Consider the following 21083-nt stretch of genomic DNA (forward strand, 5'->3'; position numbering starts at 1 on the left):
CATCTGCCACAATCCAATTGATGTCCGTCAAATTGGATCACATGCACCAGTCCAGACTATTCAGCGCTATATATCCAACCACAATTTTTTTTCTTTTAACATTTTCCGTCATACTGTACTTACATTAGGTCATGTTTACGTATTTATTAACGTTCATTCACCTCAAATCACTCATCATTTGACTCATTATGAGCCATCTAAAATGGAATGCAACGTTATCCGTTTTTATTTGATCCACATTCAATAGTTCACTAATCCTGGACTACGACAACCTCCTCAATATTTCCTCTCCCCTATTATGTTCTATCTTTTCTTCCCCTATAACCTCATAAATATCTGTCCTTAATACGCAGATAATCCTGGATATTTTCTGGAACACATTCATTCGTTTTGATATTCGTGAGGAGAGGAGAACGTTTCGATGCGCAGGCGGTAACCACTTATATTGGGGAACATCGATGATGTTATGACCGTTGCACATCTGTTTGTCTGGACAATCGAGCTATTCACCTTCCGGATAACATCCATACTTTTAGTTAATTTTTCTTCTCTGTCGTCTCTGCATTTTCGGCATTGATTGTTTCCTGTTGTGGCTGCATAGGCGCAGCATGTTGATTAGGTATCCATCGATGTTGGCGGGTGGAATGACTTTTTTTTGTTGTTGTTGCAAAAATTGAAAGCACTTTTCTTTGTTGGATTCTAGGATACTAGGATCGGATAGGTTAGGTGTTGAATAAAAGAAAAAAAAGCTTTTGTAGTTTATTTGCAGTTTTATCGCTGTTGAAAATTTGTAAACGGAATTTTCCCATTGTGTTTGTCATAATTTCCTCCGCTCTCTCCTCTCTTTCATACGTGAAACATTGAAGTGAATGTTGAGCGGAAGAGTTTGTGTTGATGAGGAGGACAAGATGAGGGATGATGAGGGATCGGTGATGTTTCAATAAATATAAAATTACGTACGTAGGGCGGTACATTACGTCGTCGTCATCGTCACCATTTCCACCCACATAAGTCCATTTAAAATCTACTTACTCATTACTAACCTCTTTAGCATCACTCAATCCCTCATCACTTTTCATCTTTTTCCTTTCCCTCTTCCTCTCTCTCTCTTCCTCCTAGCAATAATTCTAACCGCTAGTCTTCGGTAGGTCAATTATAGACGTTGATTAGATGGCGTCAATTCTAATCTCTGTCTTCCGTTTCAGGATTTTTTTCTCCCTTCGCACCCTTTCAATTACTCTAATTGATTTAACAAATTGTTATTCGTACAGGATTTCCTGGAATTTCTTTTCTTTTCTTTTATCTGAAACTTCTTCCATATTACCGCCGAGGCCGTTAGTTCAATGCGTGGGCGAGAACAGCTACGAGTTCAGTCACATCAATTCTAGTTGACATAGAAAATTGCGAAAAGTGGGTGACAAAAAAAAATTCCACTGAAACTGATTATAATTACATTGTGACCTTTTATAATGATAGTAGTTTAATTTAGTGTGAATATAATTTTTTTTAAATAGGAAAAAAATAGCTCTAGATCGATTTCCGTTCTTTCGTTCGTTGTTACTAATGGAAGGCGAAAAGCAGCTCTCACGAAATGCTCATTTGGAACTAGTCAACAGACATCATTTTTGCATGCTACAATGCTTTTTTCGTTTCCGGAATATCCTAATTCCATGCTGAATGCTGGATGAGCACATCTTCCATGTGCATATGTATAGCTTCCACCAAAATGAAGTGAAGTTTATGAATTCCGTCCTCCGATGAATGATATGTACAGCACTTAATTTTAAGGAACGTTTCCAGAAACAGAAAAGATTCACTCCTGGAAAGTTTACATTCCAAATAATCAGCGAAAAAAGTACTCGGCGTAGAAGAGTTCCGGCAACCATCCATGAAAATCATCTTTTAGAAATTTTCTTCGTTATGTTTGACTTCGTTGATAACAGTTCTGCGTTCCGTTATCACAGAAAATGAGGTCCCATATGCCTATCTGTTTTACTCGTATAATATTTTCTCCTCTCTAAATTTCGGATGCTTCCAGGAATTTTTTTTCCAGGAGATTTTCGGTGATTTTATGTTAATTAAGATGAAAAGAGCTTTTCATATAAATTATACAAGTTTAATTTTATTTCCTCCTTTTTCACTGCGATTGAATCCTAGAATTAAGTACAAAAATAGAAGATACGAATATTTTTCATTTGCCCCTGCATTCCTTCTTTTTGAACTCTCTCTCTCTCTCTCTCTCTCTCTCTCTCTCTCTCTCTCTCTCTCTCTCTCTCTCTCTCTCTGAATATTCAAAGTCTTCATTTAGCACTAATTTTAAAGTTATTTTATTTGGCTGGTTACGAGATTAATCCATGAATTGGATTGCAAGAGAGGAATACCGTAACTGGTACTGTTATACATGTTTTTTCGTTGTATAGATTCCAATCGAACTCAAAGAATTCTAATTTTGAAGTTTTTTTTTTAGAAAAGTTATTTTTTAAACCACAAACTCTGATTACAGCAATTAAAAATCTAGAAATTCTAAATACAGAAATCTCGATTCTTTTAACACATCCAAATATTAATTCCAGGAAATATTTTCTGTAATGGTTACTTGAAGATTATCCCGTGGATATTACTGTGTTTCTCTTGTGTCCTTGTTTCGTTGTTCGATCTTTGTTTTTTGCGATTCCTGGTTACATATCAATTCTGGATTCGGTGATTCTTGAATATAAGTATTTGTAAAAAAAAATCAAATGCAAAATGATTAGAATTTATGTTAAATAAGTTGGAATTGAATAAATATGTGAGTCATTAAGACTTCGTTCCGGAAATTATTCTTTAAGTGCAGTGAAATTAAATGGGTTTAACTGTGGTACATCCGGAAAATATCATAAAATCGAGGAAATTATGTAGAAACAATCTAATCTTCTCTCTTCTTTTTGAATCAAAAATTTTTATTCGATACGTATGTGACCTTCATTAGCTGCAGGGGGAAAGAGTAATGTTAGATACGTACGTTGTACGAAACCGAAACACATGAATCATTCCCGTGTACGTACACATCGTCAGTCCTCTTTCAATGCTCTCTTCTTTCGTCGTCGTTGCCGTCATCTTCTTCTTTCATCGATACGATCGTAAACGTTCTCGGAGACTATTTCAAAAAAAAAAAAGTGCTCCTTCTTCGCCAATGTTCCGCTCCGAACACATTACAAGTAGTTATTGAACTCTGGAAAATTCTTTTTTCCTTCCAATGTTGCTTCCGATACTAGGAAATCCTTGCCAACAAAACTCTCTTAACATTTCCTTTTTTTAAATTTTTCATCTGACTTCTGGATGGGGGAAAAAAATCCCGAGAGTATCTCTCGACTGCTGAGACCACCCCTAATTTACGCAAGGCCACGCCCCTCCCCCCTCTCCACTACCTCCTAACAGACGTGAACAGAGCATAAAATGTGGTGACCACCTGCTGAGACTGCTCGGCTAGTAGCGATCCGGAATTTTTCTCCGATTTTTTTCCCCTTGGGCTAATTTCTTCTTCTACCATAATTGTTTATATGTTCTTCAAAGCATAGAGCTTACTCTTAGTCATAACAATGGATTTAAGAATGTTTATGGAATTCTGTTTATTTTGTCAGAAGTGTTGGATCCTACTGACACGAAAGGTACTCGTTTTTCTCCTGAAAATACGTCAAGTCGTTATTTCACATGCATGCCATTTCACTTTCACTATTTCCAGTGCACCGTATACCAATTTTCCGGACTCTTTCCAATTTTTCCTTTCTTTTGCCTCTTCCAGTAGAGTTTCTCTTGTGTTTTTTAAAAATGTAAACGTTAAAAGCGCATAAGTAGACTTCTTTTCCAATAAGTATATCCTGACATAAGTAAACTAGCATTTTCTAACGCAAAAAAGTTATAATTCCATATTTTTCAATGTTTAATTAGTATTTAGACTATCAATTAAAAACACTCCTTATTTTGGAAGTTACTTTTCAAAATAACTATAGCTACAAAATAAATATTACCGTAATTATTTCATTTCTTCGCCGTTAAGATGTTCATTTGATAATATTCGTTCTCTTTGAGGTATGTTTAAGGTTGCATATTCCTTGGATTTTCCGCTGCTCCTCTACCGATTCTTTTCAAAATTTATTGGATTCATTAGTCATATGTTTCACGGATTTTTTCTGTACTGCTAAATCTATAAGATAAGTCATAGTTTTTTTTTCTTCTGCAGATCTTCAGATTGGACCTGCTCTATTTTGCTCTCTGCTGGGATTTATTTTCATGGAAATTTCTTGTTTTCCATAGAATCCTTTCAGAAAGATGATGATTTTGTTTTGATTTTATGTCAAAGTAGTGAGTATCATAAACAGTGTGATTCGCTTTAGTTTTCATTTTTCGGATATTTATGGATCCCACATTGTTGGGACGTTGTTGCTGGAACGCTCTAATGTTCCAGGAAATATGATCGCCGCTATGTTTCGTTGATCTTCGTTCTATGTTTCGTTGAGACGATTAATACGTGGATATTCTCCGGAATATTTCAGATATAGGCCTTATTATTTGGTCCACCTCGGTGGTGGCCACACACACACACACCCAACGTGTTGCGCATTGATCGCCAATGAAGTTCTGAGGGGGGGATGTTGGCTCGCCAGCCGGCAAAATTACCGCTGTCCTCAATGGAGGGACCGAGTACGACAAATCTGACGAACGTTTACGGATGTACATCAAGTCCAGAAGCACGTGATGATAGTGGTGTATCAACAATGGAATCTGTATGTGGAAAAGACTCATTCGAACATGATACGGCACCGGCTACCGTACGAACATTAGCCGATATTTTATTATCCGAACATAATAATAATTATACGGGTAGTATGGACGTGGTGAAATTATTACGATTACGTTCCGTTGATGATGAACAAAATCAACAATCAAATTCATCAAGTTTAGAATCACTTTCTTCACTTGAAAATCATCAAGGTAAGAACTATGGATTTTTTTCTTTTGAATTCCTCAACTTATCCAAAAAATTGACAGTTTAATTATACGTATTAAAGGCAGCCAAGGTCCGGATGTGGACGGTGGTTCCGGTTCCACCTCATGTTCAGAAGACTCTTTTGAAATGTCAAGTACGTGTAGCGCTCGTGACATGGATGTATCACCGGAAGAGATATCTCCGGGAAAAGGTTAGTGGATTTAACGTAAGCACTCCGAATAATGCATAATTCATGTCGCTTAGCTTATTGACTCATCGGGACTCATCATTCCCCGCGTTCTAGGATCATTAACTTTATGATTACAGGATTTACTAACGTCACAACTCAACAAAATCTATGTAATCCGATTGTGGATCGATTAGATAGAGATTCCAGAGAAACTACATGTGAATCGTTCACCTCAGGAGGTATGTATTGTATGTATGTGAAGGAAGATTCATAACTGGTTCTTGACTACCACTTAAATGTTCGTACAACATTACAACATTCATTGTTAAAGGATGTAACGACTGGTAAAAAAACAATTAAAAAAAGCAAAAACTGAACAGATTTCCCTGCCGAATATTTTTTTTCAAAATCGATTTTTTATTCGGTAATGTTGTCCCGATCAGAAAACTTGATCCGAACCGTTTTCTGTTTCCAACGAAATCGTATTTGTCGGCTTTTTAAAAAAAAATTGAACTAGCACTTAAACTAATTATAATAAATTAAATTAAATCAAACTAGCTTTAATATAAGAACGTAATCGTTTTCCAGAAATATTTTATAACCGTTTTTTTCCTTGATTTCACATGTAACCATGTTTCAGATCAGTTCACTGCGTTTGTTTTTGCAATATTTTTTTGCAATTCACAAAAACCTCTTGGACATGTTTAAGTGTGGCAGTCTGGAGTGTTTTTTTTCTGGCATATCCGTATCAGTAATAATCTATATATTTGCTCCACTTTAGAAAAATTACACAGCAGCTAATCATGGATTTTCCATCATCCTCCTCACAAAAACATTACTAAAGGAAATTGCATAGTTTATGGTCAGCAAAAGGGCAAACGGTATTAATCACCAACGGTGCCGTTGGATGTTTTTTTTTGATTTCTAAAGTATAATTAAATTTTTTTAAACAATAATTAATTATAGTATAGTAATAGTATAAATCACATATTATTCTAGAGTAGTAGTATAGTAGTAGTAGTGGTATAAATCACATCATATTATTCTAGAGAATTTTCTCCTAGAACATTCTAGAAGTTAACATTTTATTTCTGAAGATATCCCATTTAGAATTTGATTGAATTTTTAAATTTCCAACTTTTTCTGTATTTTCGTGTAAAATTGTTAAGAAACAGGAAGTTTCCGTTTCCAAAGGAAAGTAAATGCATGATATTAAAACGAAAAATAAACATATGTGTTTCATTTATGGAAAAAAATATAAAAAAAACTCGATAATAATTATGGAACATAGGACGGGTGCATTTGAGTGAATATTTATAGAGAATTTGTTATTTATGCTGTAAAATAGCAGAATGAGTGGTGGAATGAAATTGAAAATCGTTTAAAATGAATTCTAAACTTTGCATCATGGATAAACTTTCAGGAAGTGATCGTAATAACTCGTCCAGCTCTGCTCGAACACTTTACGATGAGGATTGTTCGGAAAGGTGAAAGTTGATCGTCCATTAATTCTATTAATAATATTTTATTAAAGGATGAAAAAGATGAAAAAAATATTTTATTATAGCTTAAAAAATTGTTTCACATATAAAATTTGTGGAAATAACTTCGAAAGTTTAAACTTTAAAGTTTTTTCTCGCATAAAATATGCTCCGAATGCATGTTATTGCTATGTTTTACGATCTTAAACTACATAATTTTGATTTATCGGAGATGGTTGTGTTTGTTTCCTCCTCTACCTTCATTTCCATGGATAAATTTAATCCATTGTAGCCGTTCGAATTATCTACTATTTCGTCAACCACCAAGTTCTATCTCTATGGATTCATTTATGCTCAAAAATACCAAAAATATCTCGGCAATACGTGAGAGTATCAATATGGAATTGCAAAATTTGGATACTGGTTCGTTTTTCTTTTCCCCGTTACCATCACTAAACGAGTTACTTTTTTTTATTTTTGTTCAACAAATTGGTTTAAACCTATGTATGTATGTATGTTATATATATATATATATATATATATATATATATATATATATATATATATATATATATATATATATATATATATATATATGTATATATATATGTATGCGGACGGCTAGCCAGCAGCACATTAGCCGACCAGCTATGCCACCGGAACCTCAACGCACCGCTTTACTCCTTCCAGGATTGCCTGAGTTGGATTTTGTGAAGTTAGAAGAGCAACTTACGAATGCAGCTAGAGAACGTGAAGAGCACGATCGTCGGCTGTTAGGCGAAGAGGTGAGTCGAACGTTTCTATTTTTATCCACTATGATTTCTGGATTTAATTAACTGGCTAACCGTTCATTATTCACTTCCTTACACGGCAACCAACACCTCCTTATTCTATGTTACAAAGCTCTTCTATATCCCTTCAGAATCTTATCTATTCTCTCCAGGATACTTATGTAAATTCCTGGAAGTTAGTCTGAAATGATCTTGTTCGATATCTTGTGCGCATTCCATTCTCATTACCTTCATTACGTTCTTCTTTAGCCGTCGTTGAAACGATCCTACTACTATTCCTCCTCTTTTCCCTCATATAGGATAAATAGACAATCCTCAAAACACTAACCTCTACCTCATTTTTTTCTTCTCTTTTCGCCATTTTCACATAGTCTGTTTAGGTTCAGATTGCATTTCATGGATCGAATTACAAAGAGCACAGGACTCTCTACTAACGACGAGTTGAAATGTGATCTCATGCAATCATTCTCAATTAGTTAAACAAAAATTTTATTTTCGGGATTTCTTCTCCTAAGTGTTAAGAAAAATTTAAATCACATTTTAATTGCTAAATAACTAAGAAATCATGGTTTTATTTGTGAGCAAATTTGGAACAATCCTCATAGTTTAATCCCGTTCGTCGTTAATTTTCATTTCGAACGGATTTCTTCGTGCTACATTTGTTAGGCGGAGGACAACTTTTTATGGATGCTTAACTCGTTAAACATGTACGGTCTCCGAATGCCGCTTTTCTTAACGTTGTCCATAAAAACATGAGGTTTTTTTTTTTGTGGCGTGCGAACCAATGTTACGCCGTAAATCAAACACACGTAATCCGGAATGTGCGTCAGAAAATCGCAACTTGCTGACGTTTTGAACCGTATTCGATTCGGGAGACGAGGGGCGTTCTGGTGAACGCTATGACTCCTATGAAACGATAACAAGTTGTATTCGTGGTTCATCTTTGTTGCTTCTGGATGGATTCAATTTGCCTCGGGGCAACGACGACGACAACGTCGTGTATGCCCGGTTGAACAGCTGATTTCGTCGCCACAAATCGTATTTGCAAGTGCATTCAGTCGATTGTGGCTGTGAATGACAAACAGGCGAGAAAGCGTGAACGAGGAGGTAAATAGGATGAGGAAGGAACAAGATTGAGGGAGGTACGATGGCAAATTGCATCTTAAGACGGCAGACGAAGGTTCGTTGGTCCCCATGTACCGTGTACGTAGACAGCGGGTAGAAGAAGAATTCAAAAACGTGAATCGTTGCCGTCGATGCTGCTGCTGCTGCCGTCACGGATGTCAATGAGGTGAATGAGACCAGTGATGAGGACAAGTGCATGAACGACGAAGGATATTGCTGCATTTAAAATGTGTCCATTACCTATATATATACTGAAAAATGACGTTCAATCATCAATTTATATTAACAAATATATATGTGTTATTTTTTTAAAAGAATATTATTTATTATTTAGGTACGACGTCGTTTAGCGTTGCAAGCTGATTCATGGAAAGGTGCAAGTCCGGCGGTTAGTACACGACCACATCGTTCAAATTTAGCACTACGTCTACAAACAGCTATGAATTTACAGGTACAACATATTATTTATACCTTTTCTCGGATTATATAAACTCTATCCGAGTAGAGTTCTATACAAAAAAAAAACATATTCGATTTCTCTTACTAATTCCGTATTCTCGCTATAGAATCTGGATATCTTGCTTCTTCTCAAGTTTCATTCTTCTTTGTCTGTCGTATATACTGGCAAACATTTGCTGGAATTCTAGCTTACATTAGAAAAATTATTTTTTTTTTTAAATTTGATGACATGATAAAACTACACTACTTTGGACTTATCTTTTCTCCTATGAAAAAATAAATCTGCTTTGTTCAAAAGAATTTTTTTTCTAGAAAACCTCCATCATTCCTCATTGTTTCAGTAGAATTTTTTTAAAATAAAATTTATTCTAATTCCATTACGATTAGGTATGCTACATGAACGAATTAGCTGAAAGCGCATCCGAAAGTGAAATATCCGAATCAGACGATGAATTAATGGTACCAAAATCGCGTTCAACACCGAATCTAAAAGGTTTGTGGATTTTCCAGAAATTCTATTGGATCTCTTCAACGAGCCAGCAGCTAAACCAATAACGTTCTATTTTTTTTCCGCATAAATATACAAACTTGTAATGTTTATCAACTCGAATGAATTTTCAAGCATAAACATACGGGAGACTCGTAAACCTACGGTTTTCTTTAAATGTGCTTTTCTGCTTGCTCTGAATATGTTCTGGACAGAAAATTACTTCCAAAAAGTTCAAAAGCTACAGTATCCCTGTATATAACTTAATCCATAGTGCAAGCTGGAAAATAAGTACAAATCAAGTTAGGTACTCATGAATTTCTTATTGGCGCTTTTTAGGTGGAAATTTCTTTCCTAATGAGATTATCGATATTCATAAAATATACTAAGTTTTATTAATTTTATTTCATATCCTCGATTTTATCCTTAATTAAATTTAGGTTTTACTTTTATGTATATATTTCTTCTAGGATTAGGTTTCATTTGAAATATTCAACATAACTATTTTTGTACTAATGGTGAAGTGTAATCAGTAATTTTTGATACGTGCATACTGTAGAATACAGTACGACTGGAAGAATTTCGAATTGAATTTTGAAGAACGAATCAAAAGTGTTAATATTATTTGTAGATAAAGTAAAAATTCACAATTTTTTTACACTGCTCAGGTTATAATACTGTACTGTATGTACCGTATTAACGTTGCTACATTTTCTATATTATTCTGCTGTTTTTTTTCATCCACACTTTTTTTTCGGCGTGAGACTTCATTTGTATAAAAGCACTGCATTAACTAACTTTCCTTTTTTACATAGCTATGACTACAAGAACTCTATTATATATGCATTTGTACGTGCTCGGAGCTTAGTTTGTATCCTTGTTTATTTCTGCATTTGTGCGTAATATTCCTGGAAAGTAGGAGATCCGATCTTGCTTGCAAGAATCTTGCGAATCCATTAACTCTAGGATTTTTTTTTGGATCATCTCCAACCCTGTATCATCTCCTGGACGGGATATGAAATTTTGAGCATTATTGAAATATTCGCTTGGATCTAATCAGTTTTAAGCAGCTTTTTTTCTAGGATAATGCACGAATTTCTTCTTTGAGGGAGACTTTATTTGTTTGATTATTTATTTACACTTCATAATATGTACAGAAAGATCGGTTATAAAAAACTGTATATCTAAAATTGGCTATCTTCCAATCCTTGAATAATATCGGAGTTTTGTAATATTCTTATGATTGAATCGTGTTCAATCCAGTCTCCTATGACTACGATGATTTTCTTTAATTTTTCAGGAACGAGTCGACCAGGTTCATCCAGAGAAGATCCATATCTGCAAAAATTACGTGATCGTGCTGTACACGGACAACATCTCGATCCATGTAGGTGTTTTTTGTTTCGGCTTGTTTTCTAGGATTTTCTCCCATTTTTAGCATTGCCATCGAATTAGTGAAGAAATAAATAAGTAAGAAATAAATAAATAAGAAAATAAGGAAACAAATAAGAAAGAAGAGGAAATAAATAAATAAGAAATAAATAAGAATGAATCGTGCTGTTTGTATTAATCTCATTTTTTTCCCTGATTCCCATGTTATATCTGCTAGCCGTTGTATCCGTGGAATTCTTCCTATTTCCGCCGTTGTCAAGAGAGCGGCTGGGACGGGCGGGGCAGGGGCAGATGAGAGAGCAAATCTTTGCTGCACATTGTTTTTTTTTTCACCCTTCTGGTTCATTTGAATTCACGGACATACATGAGAAGCGAATGAGGGAGAGGAGAATTGAGGGAGTAGCTTTAGCGATGAGGCGGCATGAGGGAAAAGACTATTCACATACACCCCTTGAGACGTTTGTGCACACATAAGAAGGCACACACACACGTACAAATATACATATGTATACAGATTTCGATCACCGTCATTCCATTTATGTCCAGAAATAATTGCTACCACAGAATTTCCCATGATGAACAGAAGAATAAATGTGATTATTCCATCCATAACCGCATATGGATTTTCACGATGTCCTCATATATTTAATGTAGAAGCATAGTTATTGGAAGAGCACATGTAGCATCATATTTTATGGAATATTTTAAAGAAAAAAAGACTAGCGATATTTTCAAAAAGGCTGTGCAAATGAAATTTCCTGGAAATACAATGGATTTAAAGAAGTCATAACGTCGAAGCCTATCAGGTCTTTAAAAATATACTCAAGTATTTGGAAGAGAATTCAATTCACATATTCAAGTATTCTTTTAAAAAAATACAATTATTTCCTTCTTATTATTTTTTATTCTTTAAAAATACAATTATCTGCAGGGGATCACGATAATTTCGTCCAGAACGTGATAGTTTTTTGGCGAAAACAAAAATTGAACGAAAAGATTGCGGAAACGAAGAAATAATTCGTATTCTGGATAACATTTATGAATTTTATGGATTGATTTTTTATAGATTTAACCATTTATACTGTAAAATATTTATAGCTATTTATACTTATATTACCAGACATATTTTAGAATAATTACACATTCAAATAAATCCAGAGATTTAAACCTAAATGAACTGAAACGATTTTTCTCAAAGTCTTTCTCATCGCATTTGTTTGTTTTTTTTTCTGTGAAAGTGAAAATTGAAGAATTTGAAGTTGCTTAAAGTTGCTACCTTTTGAATCAATGTCCAGGATTTTTCTACTATTCTTACTTTCTTTTTTTCTATTTTTCTAGACTATTTTTCTAGACTTCCATGTTGAAACCTTCAAATTGTTTCCGTTTCCTTGTAAATTGGTTCCCGTTTGCCGAAATTATTTTCGATGTTTTAGCATTAAAGAGGAAAATTCTTTGGAAAACAACATCCGGAAGTCTAAAACATGGAAGAAATAGGAAAAGGTTTTTTTTTTCTTTCAAATGAAGAAAATACCCTGGGTGAAATCGAAATGACGACGATTTTTTAAATGTGCACTTTGAAAATTAATTTCACACTAATAGTCTTTCTCTAAAATACCTATTTCAAAACGCTTAAAGTTACCAGTAATTACTTTAGATACTAGTAGAAAATAAGAATGTTTTAATACGTGATCACTATGAGGGCCTTTGACTGGATGCGGCACATTCCAAGAAAGCATTACGGAAGTATTTATAAATTTTTTTAAATTATTATTCACGTCATCCAGTAAAGCTCTAGAGTCCAAATCTTACAGAGTTTCCCAATGTACCATCACAATAATTAATTTTTTAGTATTTATGTCCGTAGCTAAGCGGATTGCAATGTTTTTTTTTTGTGCCCTAAATTAATTGTTATAGCTTCCAGTGTACCTTGAGTGTATTTAATAAATGTGACCAAAAGAAAAATAAGAAAAAAATGATGTAAGTTGAAGATATGAATAGGCTTGAAAGTGAATGTAATTTTTAAAGGAATACTTGAACATGAAAATTGAAATTTTTTTTTCTGGATACCTGAGTATATTTTTAAAGACCTGATAGGCTTCGACGCTATAACTTCTTTAAATTCATTTGTATTTCCAGAAAATTTCATTTGCACAGCACTTTTGAAAATATCGTTAGTCTTTTTTCCATGAAATATTCCATAAAATATGGTGGTGCATCTGCTCTTCCGATAACTATGCTTCTACATTAAAAATATATGAGGACATCGTGAAAATCCATATATGGTTATGGATGGAATAATCACATTTATTCTTCTGTTCATCATAGAAAATTCTGTGCTAGCAATTATTTCTGCACATAAATGGAACGATGGTGATTTTCTTGTGATGAGAAATCTTTCGTCCGATAGCGTTATCGTTTTTTTAAATTACATTTATTGAATTCCTTGAATTTATTGAAAATGTTTTTGATATTTCTCGTATTGCTTTCACCATGACAGCGCAAATAAATTCTTTTTTTCTTTCACGAAAATTTATGTGCTTATACTGAATACGTTATATGCTATCGGAAACTGCCTGCAGATGGTGGCATGGATGTCTGGGATTTGGTGAAATGTCGCTCGGATAGACATATTCCCACGAAATTATCGATGTCTTGTCGAACAGAGGGAAGAATCTGTGTGAGAAAATTGAAAGATGTAGTAACAAAAAAGGAATAACGTAGAATATTAAAGAAAATATTATTTTTTTTAAAGGAATGATAGGCCAAAATTGATGGAAGTCTTTGAAAAGATAACAGAAGTAGAAAAAACGATACGAAAGTGCTTTGAATAGCAAAAATCTCTTACATTTTTATTACCTTATTATTAATTCCTCTACATATATAGTTCATAAAAATAATTTCTGAGATTTTTGCTTTTAAATTAGTTATTAATTAAAATTTTGGAGCTGCGGTGAATGTGTTATCGTTCTTTTTCTAAAAATTTCTTTTATTAAATATCTACGACACAAATGCTCTGTTTTTAAAGTAAATATAATTAAATCCAATGTAGTATAAATATCATAGCATAAATACTTATTTTTTATTCAAAAATAGGAAAAAATGATTAATAGGATTCTATCGATTTCGGGTGGTTACGAATTATTATTTACTTATATTTATTTTATCAATACAAAGTCGAATGAGTATTTCGAGCGTAGGGTTTTTTCCCCTACTTTTTTAAAACATTTCTTAACTCTAGTAAATGCATTTATACCGAATCTTGTACACTCAGGAATATTTTCGGATCTCCTTGGATTCGTGGATCTGTAACGTATGTAGGGACGTCTTAACTAAATAAACTCATTAATTTTTACTAGATGTTAGCGAAAACTTCCAAAAATTTTGTTACGTAGAATTTTCCCAATTAATTGCTAATTACTAGCCGTTTTGCTAATTTCTAAGGATTTTTTGTCTTGATGGTCGTTGTAAGCTCTCATGGATATCGATATCTGGACTTTTCCAAGCATCCAGGACGATAGCAACAACTCGAAACTGATTCAACTGAGATAAATCTTTCTTTCGTCTAGCTTTTATCCACTCCTCTTAATTGTTGAGAATTGTAAATTTTGAAATGACCCCACGAATTTTCTGGAATTTTTTGGTAGGATGAAAGCTATGAAATGAACCAATAGAGGTAGGAAGATGTAGAAGTTCCTATCAAAATCGCTCTATTTCTAAAAACTCTGGTTTTCCTCCGGATGATGTTACTAAATTTATTATGGCGGAAACTCTGGATGCATATGGATGACTAGGAGATTTATTTTTGTTTTTACCTAAGAAAGCGTTTGTTAATTTGATGTTGGATCCTTGAACCAGTTCCGATTGTGCACATTGAGGGTACTATGACGAATTCGAATGAAATCTCGGGATTCCCATACTTTCTTCCTAGGTTTTTTTTTCCAGAATCAATTTGTATAACTTGACCTAGATAGAATAACTCGAGAGGATTCCTTCAATGTCTTTTTCTTCTTCTCTTTTTATTTGTTTTCGAAAAAAAAAAGACCCAACGCATTCCATAAGAGCTCTTAAGAGGTTGATCCGTTCATGACTTTCCGGAGTCATTTTGTGATGGAAAGTAAGGCTTAACGGAATGCATCGTTATCCAGAGTTACTGATTTAGTGCCGTATGTGCAACTGGTCGTTTTAAATCCATCCATTAATCACAAACGGATTACTGGAACTGCCATCTTAGTTTCGCCTAAGATTCGATCATACGAGAAAGTCGATGATGGAATACCCTAGCAATCTATGCTCGGACGTCTTTTTTTTTTCGAATCATCTTTCTCGGACCACCATTTGAACGCTGATTTGTCTTCGATAAGTACTCCCTAAGGCCATTCCTTAAACGTGGATTTCGGACGGATAAAAACTTGCTCCGGGGATTGCGATCCCGTGAAGAAAAAACCACACTTGAAAGTGGAACTAGTGAGAATAATATTTTTAAGCAATGTATTAAAGGAGCTGTAACGTTTTTCTCAGTAAATAAAAGGAAAAATTACCTCCATTTCTTAATTTCTCGCAATAAAAAAAAACAAAAGTGCTTCAAATAAAGTGAAAATTTTATTTAATCACAAAAATTTATGGTGATATGGTAGCAGAATTTGTTTTTTTTTTCGTAAATAAAAAATTTCTTTCGTAACAGCACTTTCTTTTTGATTAGCTTTCCTAACTGATTTTATTCGCCCACAGGCTGGATTTTAGTTTCGGGATCGTCATATTTTTGAGCTCAAATTAAGGATATAATATAAATTTTTTTTGTCAACTAAATCCGGATGAAACAGGTCACATCCTAACATCTGTCACTCATGTGCTTCGTTTGAGATTATGGTACCAAATGTTTTTGCTGTATGGATGTTCTGGATTCAGTCTTAAAATTCCAGAAATGAAGTTCCTAAGTCAGAATTATAATGGATGGATTTATCAAAATAATGTCAAAATGCACTAACTCATTGAATATTCTTTGATTCACTCAATTTTATTAAAGTGAGGTTTTTAGTAGGTAAATAGAGTGTTTTGATCGAAGATTACTGCAATAGTAATGGAACGAAAACATTTCCGGATATAATCCTCTCGGGGGAATAAAACTAGGATACGCTTCCCTTTCAAGTTATTCTTCGAATAAGAATACTATGAAATAACTAGTAATAACTAGTAAATCCATTTTTCCACAATTATGTGCGAGTTTAGGTCACTTGTTCCAGGAATCGAGTTACGTAAAAATAATCGTATAATAAATAATGGAATTTTTACATTTAAAATACCCTCCAAATCTGGAAAAAATCTTTCACTTTTCAAGGAATTGAAGCTGTTTTTGGAAAAAAATGGTGGTTACATTTTTTTCGTTGAAAATTTGCACTTTGATGTAATCGTTGTGTAAATATTTGGCAGTTCCAATTACCATTTTTTGGTTTCTGTCCTAATACTGACCTAGAAATATTTAGAACAATATTTGTCCATCTAAAGTTCTTTCCAGAACAAATATCCAGAGAATCCAGAATCCAGAGAAGAAGAAGAATTTTTAGGGTTTGATACCTGACTGAATTATGTATTAGAAGAAGGAAAATCTCCTTATATTTATTTAATATTAATATCATATTAATTTCATTCTTTTTTAAATCCAAACTTAACGTTCTTTAAAGCTGCGTGATGTGCAATCCTTATGCATCTGGACATTTTTCTGGAATTGAATAGCGATAGCGTGACAGCTGTACATGCTTCTTGATAAATTGTTGTCACCATGACATGTTGCCACACTTTTCGGGACATTCAATAAATCCATGGAGCAACGCGATGCTGGATTCCAAGAAACTACTCTGCGAATACAGCAGGGCCTGGATTGCACAATGGAGAGATTTTGCGATGGAAAAAATCGTTTGCTAAAAAAATACAGTATTTGATCGTAGCATTTTTCCTGAAGATTGGTGGAAAATCCTTCTTTTGAGCCGTACACGTTATTGTACACGGTAGTCCAACCTTGTTCCTGTGGGATAGCAGGATTTTGCACTTTGGAACAGTCCAGGATCTATCTTTTCGATATGTAGTCCTACTAAGCAAGAACTGCTATATTATTTGGATAAAATATTAAATTGACACAGCTATTTACGTTATTTTTCTATATTACTTTATTTATAATTAATAATTCCAGGTGAACGACAAACTCTTCTCCACGCTGAGACTAAGAATGTTCTGGAAAATGCAAAGAAATCTGCTCAAACAGCATTAGAACGTTATAGAAGGTCGTTAGCCATTATTTTTTTCGTCATTCTAAATTACTGCATAACTAATTACTTGTTATGTTACAGCAGTAAGTCTAAAGCAAGTGGTGTTCCTCGGCAAGCACGTCAATATCTCAGGAAGATGTCTGTGGATGAAGTGTTACGGATCAAAGAGATTATGGAACAGGCTATAGATAGTGAGTTAAGCTGACAAAATCAAACTATACAGCAAGTTTTTTTTTTCAGAGAAATCCATGCATTAATAAGATTTATGGATTCAAATTTGAGATTATTCACTGACTTTTTTCAATACAAAATGTAATTAGTAAAATAAGCCGTGGATTAAAACTAACAGAGACCAAAATTTTTTATTGTTTTCGAAATCCTCGGTTATGTCAGTGTTTTCAATTATTCGACTGTAAAGTAACATCTGTAATCGTTCTCCGAATCCAGAACATTCATCCATTAAACCAGTGTAATTTTAATTTATATCTTGTGCAATGAGAAGGAGGCAAGCAACGGTTGCTTGGATGAAAACTCAAATCGATGCATCTGTCTCTTTTTTAGAGGTATAAATGTGTGGTACATGTAAATCTCTGGATGTTCAGGAAATGTGTACTCGTCATGCTCTTTTTTTTTTGAGAGAGTATCTTCTTAGAAAAGTGGATTTACTTCAGCAGAAGCAAAGCAAAATCAATATTTTCATTTTTAGCTGAGAAATCCAAGAGAATATCAGACATTAGACACAACAACACTTTATTTTTTGTTTACAAAGCGAACAGCCGCGGTTAGTAGAGTAAAATTCCCTCTTTCATCCCTGAAAATGAGAGAATTATAAGGGAGTTATTTGATTTAAGTTAGAATTCCGATAAAAATCCAGAATTGGTCTGCTAATTCCGTGGAGGTTTTCTTTATTGGATTTTTATTGAAGATACATATATTTATTGAAGATAAAATTTTGCTTTAATTCCGGAATTTTCAACCAAGAGAAAAACATTTGAAATATAGAGATTTTTTTAAAGAACAAAATGATTAAAAATTAAAAAGTAACTGTATTCAGGAAAAAATCTGGAGTTGGTTCAACTGCTTATAGAACGTGATAGCCTTCATATGGAACATGACTCGTTACTTGTCGATATTGACGATTTTACGGAACATGAGGCTGAGGTTTGTGAAAATATTCAGTTATAATTTTTACGAAAATGGTGGATTGTAATCTTGCTTCAGAAATATTCGATGCGAATAATACGTAACTTGAAAAATATCTTAATTTGTTGCGTCCTGACTGATTTTAGATTTAATCCACACTTTTATGGTGTCCATTACGGATTGAATCCGTATGTTTCTGGTGTATGTGTGTATGTGTTATCGATCCTTATCTCCAATAGTATACATACCTCACATTCAAAAATATCCAAACCATACTCTTTAACAATCCATGCATAAAAATTATCCTAGAAGACCTGAGAATATAAATACAATAGGTGCAGGCATGCGAAATGATCCGATTCTTGACATGTAAGCGTGAACCCCGGGTAACACTGAATTATTTTTCGTCGAATTTCTGGAAGAATGCATCTTGGAATACTATCTGAATGCCTCTCTTCGGAAGAGAGTCTTCAGATGAAGGGAAATGAAAAGATGTCGATTTTTAGCGCATAGCTTAAAAATAGTACCGCGTTTAAGTATGACCACCTCAGTCGTCAATTTTTTTTTCCAGAAAACTCCAGAAGAATAAATTTTTCGTGCACTGTTGTGCCGAAGAAATTCATCGGTCAGTTTCATTGGAACTAAAACTGCATTGTCGGAATTAAACTGATATAAATTGAGCTTAAAGATAAATAGATGGCGGGAATAGATAAATTAGAATAAATTACAATTTAAAAGTATTTTTGCTTAACTTTACGGAATTCACTCAATCCTGGACATCAACGTGGTCGATCTATTGGTTTATTTCGTCTCAATGCGTAAATACGAAAAAAAAACTTCAGACGCTGTCAAACTAACTGTTTTTTTTTTTACAAAATCGATTCTATGCAATTTATATTATTATAACTATCCTCATTTTATAGTTTTAAGGCAATATTTGATCAAGAAATTATTTTTTACCCCAGAAGGTAAAATCTGTGCCTCATAGATAGAGTTTCATGAGTTTTTCTTAAACTATCTCCTTCCAAATTTTATTTTTTTAAAATCATTTTCTAGTGTGCCGCACTTGATTTCCCGCATCTACTGGGCATGATGGACGGCCGGATAGCGCCCGTGTTGAGAGGTCCGGCCACGATTGTGCCGAATGGTGGTGTACCGTCTACCGGTGCACCTACACCAGCACCAACACCAACAAGTCCCACAAAAGCATTTGTTGCCCAATTACCGAAATCCCTCTCACGATTCGTGCTCTTCCGACGTTAAATAATTTCGAGTGCAATTTTGTTTTTCCATAAGGTTCCATTTATCCGAGAGATTTGGTGTGTATTTCTTCATATTATTTTTTTTTTATATTTAACATTTATATCAACATGATATATGTGGGTGTTGAAGTCTCGCTGTCATTACAAGCAATAAATTAATTAGATGATAAATATTCCTGGATTTTACTGTGTGCTACATTTTAATTGTATGTTGCAGATTCCTAAGAAAACAAAAACGGAGAATACAAAATCGTTCGTTTTAAAAAACTGAAAAAATCAAATATTGAATACATAGTGGATGAAGTCAGCATAATATTATGTACATTTCTGGATTTGCAGAAGACTACAATTCGTATTGTGCGAATACAAATTGTTACCGCTCAAACTCAGAAAAAGGAAGCTTTTCAGTTTTGTACCGTTTCTCTTAAAAAAATTACCTCTACGGTTAATTTAATGTCCAATATACTATATATTGTCTTTATTTTTGATAGCTATAAATTTTAATAACAACCTCATACCAAAGTCTGCAAAATTTGCTCAAAAAAGACTACATATGTACTTGCATGTTTGAAAATTACCAGTTTTTTCTTTTGTGAAGAAGAACTTATTCGAATATTCACAAAAATATTTCTTTAGCTGTACATGACAAAATGAACATTATATATGAATGTATGCAAGAGAAAAGTGCAGGTTTTTGTTTCCCCCAGCATAGAAAAAAATTCTTCGGAACACTTTGCAAACGCATATGTAAGTTCTAAAAAAAAACATAACACACGCTACCGAAAAAAATCTGGGATATATTGTTCTTTTAGGACTTCATCTGCTTTCTGATTTTTTTCTTTTCCTGGTAAAAAGTGACAAAAAAAAAGAAAGAATTGTAGGAGAGTAATATCAATCTTTTTGTGGTCGTATCTATAGCTACTGTTATTCAATGCCTGAATTACTGAAAAAAAGAGCAAAATTTCAGAGTTCTATAGTTTGCAGCTTGAAAAAAGATGGTGTCACGATGGTTATAATTTTACAATCTGAATAAATACAAAATAGGTCTAAAAGTTGAAAACGAAAAAAGTCTGGCTTTAGACTTTTTTCGTCTTTTAAACTTTTGTGGATTTTCTGCTAAAAAACGAAAGCAGCATGAATTTTAAGAATGTTATTTCTTCCGTAAAAGTTAACTGTAGCGCAGCCGGTAAGAAGTTCGGCTGCGACTGCACGGTTACGGTGGTTCGCCACCGCTACAGATCCAGACACGCATTCGATCTGCTTGATCAATAGCCCGCATTTTACCTTTAAATACTTCAATAGAATCTTTAATAGGATGTTCAATTTCGCTATCGACGACATTATCGAAGAACAGTAGATGAGTGCCCTGCCGATATCATTCTGGCACCATCAGGACACCCCTTGACCGATCTCGAGTACGCCGACGATGTTGTTATATTCGCGGAAAGCAGTACGAAACTTCAACATGTTGTCAACCTTGTATCGAAGTTGGCTGCAGCCTATGGACTACGTCTATGACCTGATAAA

At 33.9% G+C, this 21083-nt stretch overlaps 1 protein-coding gene across 2 annotated transcripts; it reads left to right on the forward strand.

Annotated features, from left to right (window-relative positions):
- Positions 1-4628: 4628 nt before the first annotated feature.
- RB195_021362 (uncharacterized protein) lies at positions 4629-21074 on the forward strand (the record flags this gene model as incomplete). 2 transcript variants are annotated; one of them, XM_064208066.1, is made up of 14 exons in its annotated part: positions 4629-4971; positions 5049-5177; positions 5294-5395; positions 6580-6643; positions 6930-7060; positions 7328-7422; positions 8888-9004; positions 9400-9505; positions 10800-10886; positions 17076-17166; positions 17233-17342; positions 18206-18312; positions 19351-19506; positions 20871-21074. In XM_064208066.1, the coding sequence occupies 14 exons, from the start codon at positions 4629-4631 to the stop codon at positions 21072-21074; spliced, it is 1842 nt and encodes a 613-aa protein (XP_064063946.1). The 2 variants fall into 2 exon arrangements, with proteins under 2 accessions (XP_064063946.1, XP_064063947.1); XM_064208065.1 differs by lacking the exon at positions 20871-21074 and having other exon boundaries at positions 19351-19557.
- Between the last annotated feature and the right edge of the window lie 9 nt (positions 21075-21083).

Source organism: Necator americanus, chromosome X, assembly GCF_031761385.1.
Source record: "Necator americanus strain Aroian chromosome X, whole genome shotgun sequence".
Taxonomy (NCBI): Eukaryota; Metazoa; Nematoda; class Chromadorea; order Rhabditida; family Ancylostomatidae; genus Necator; species Necator americanus.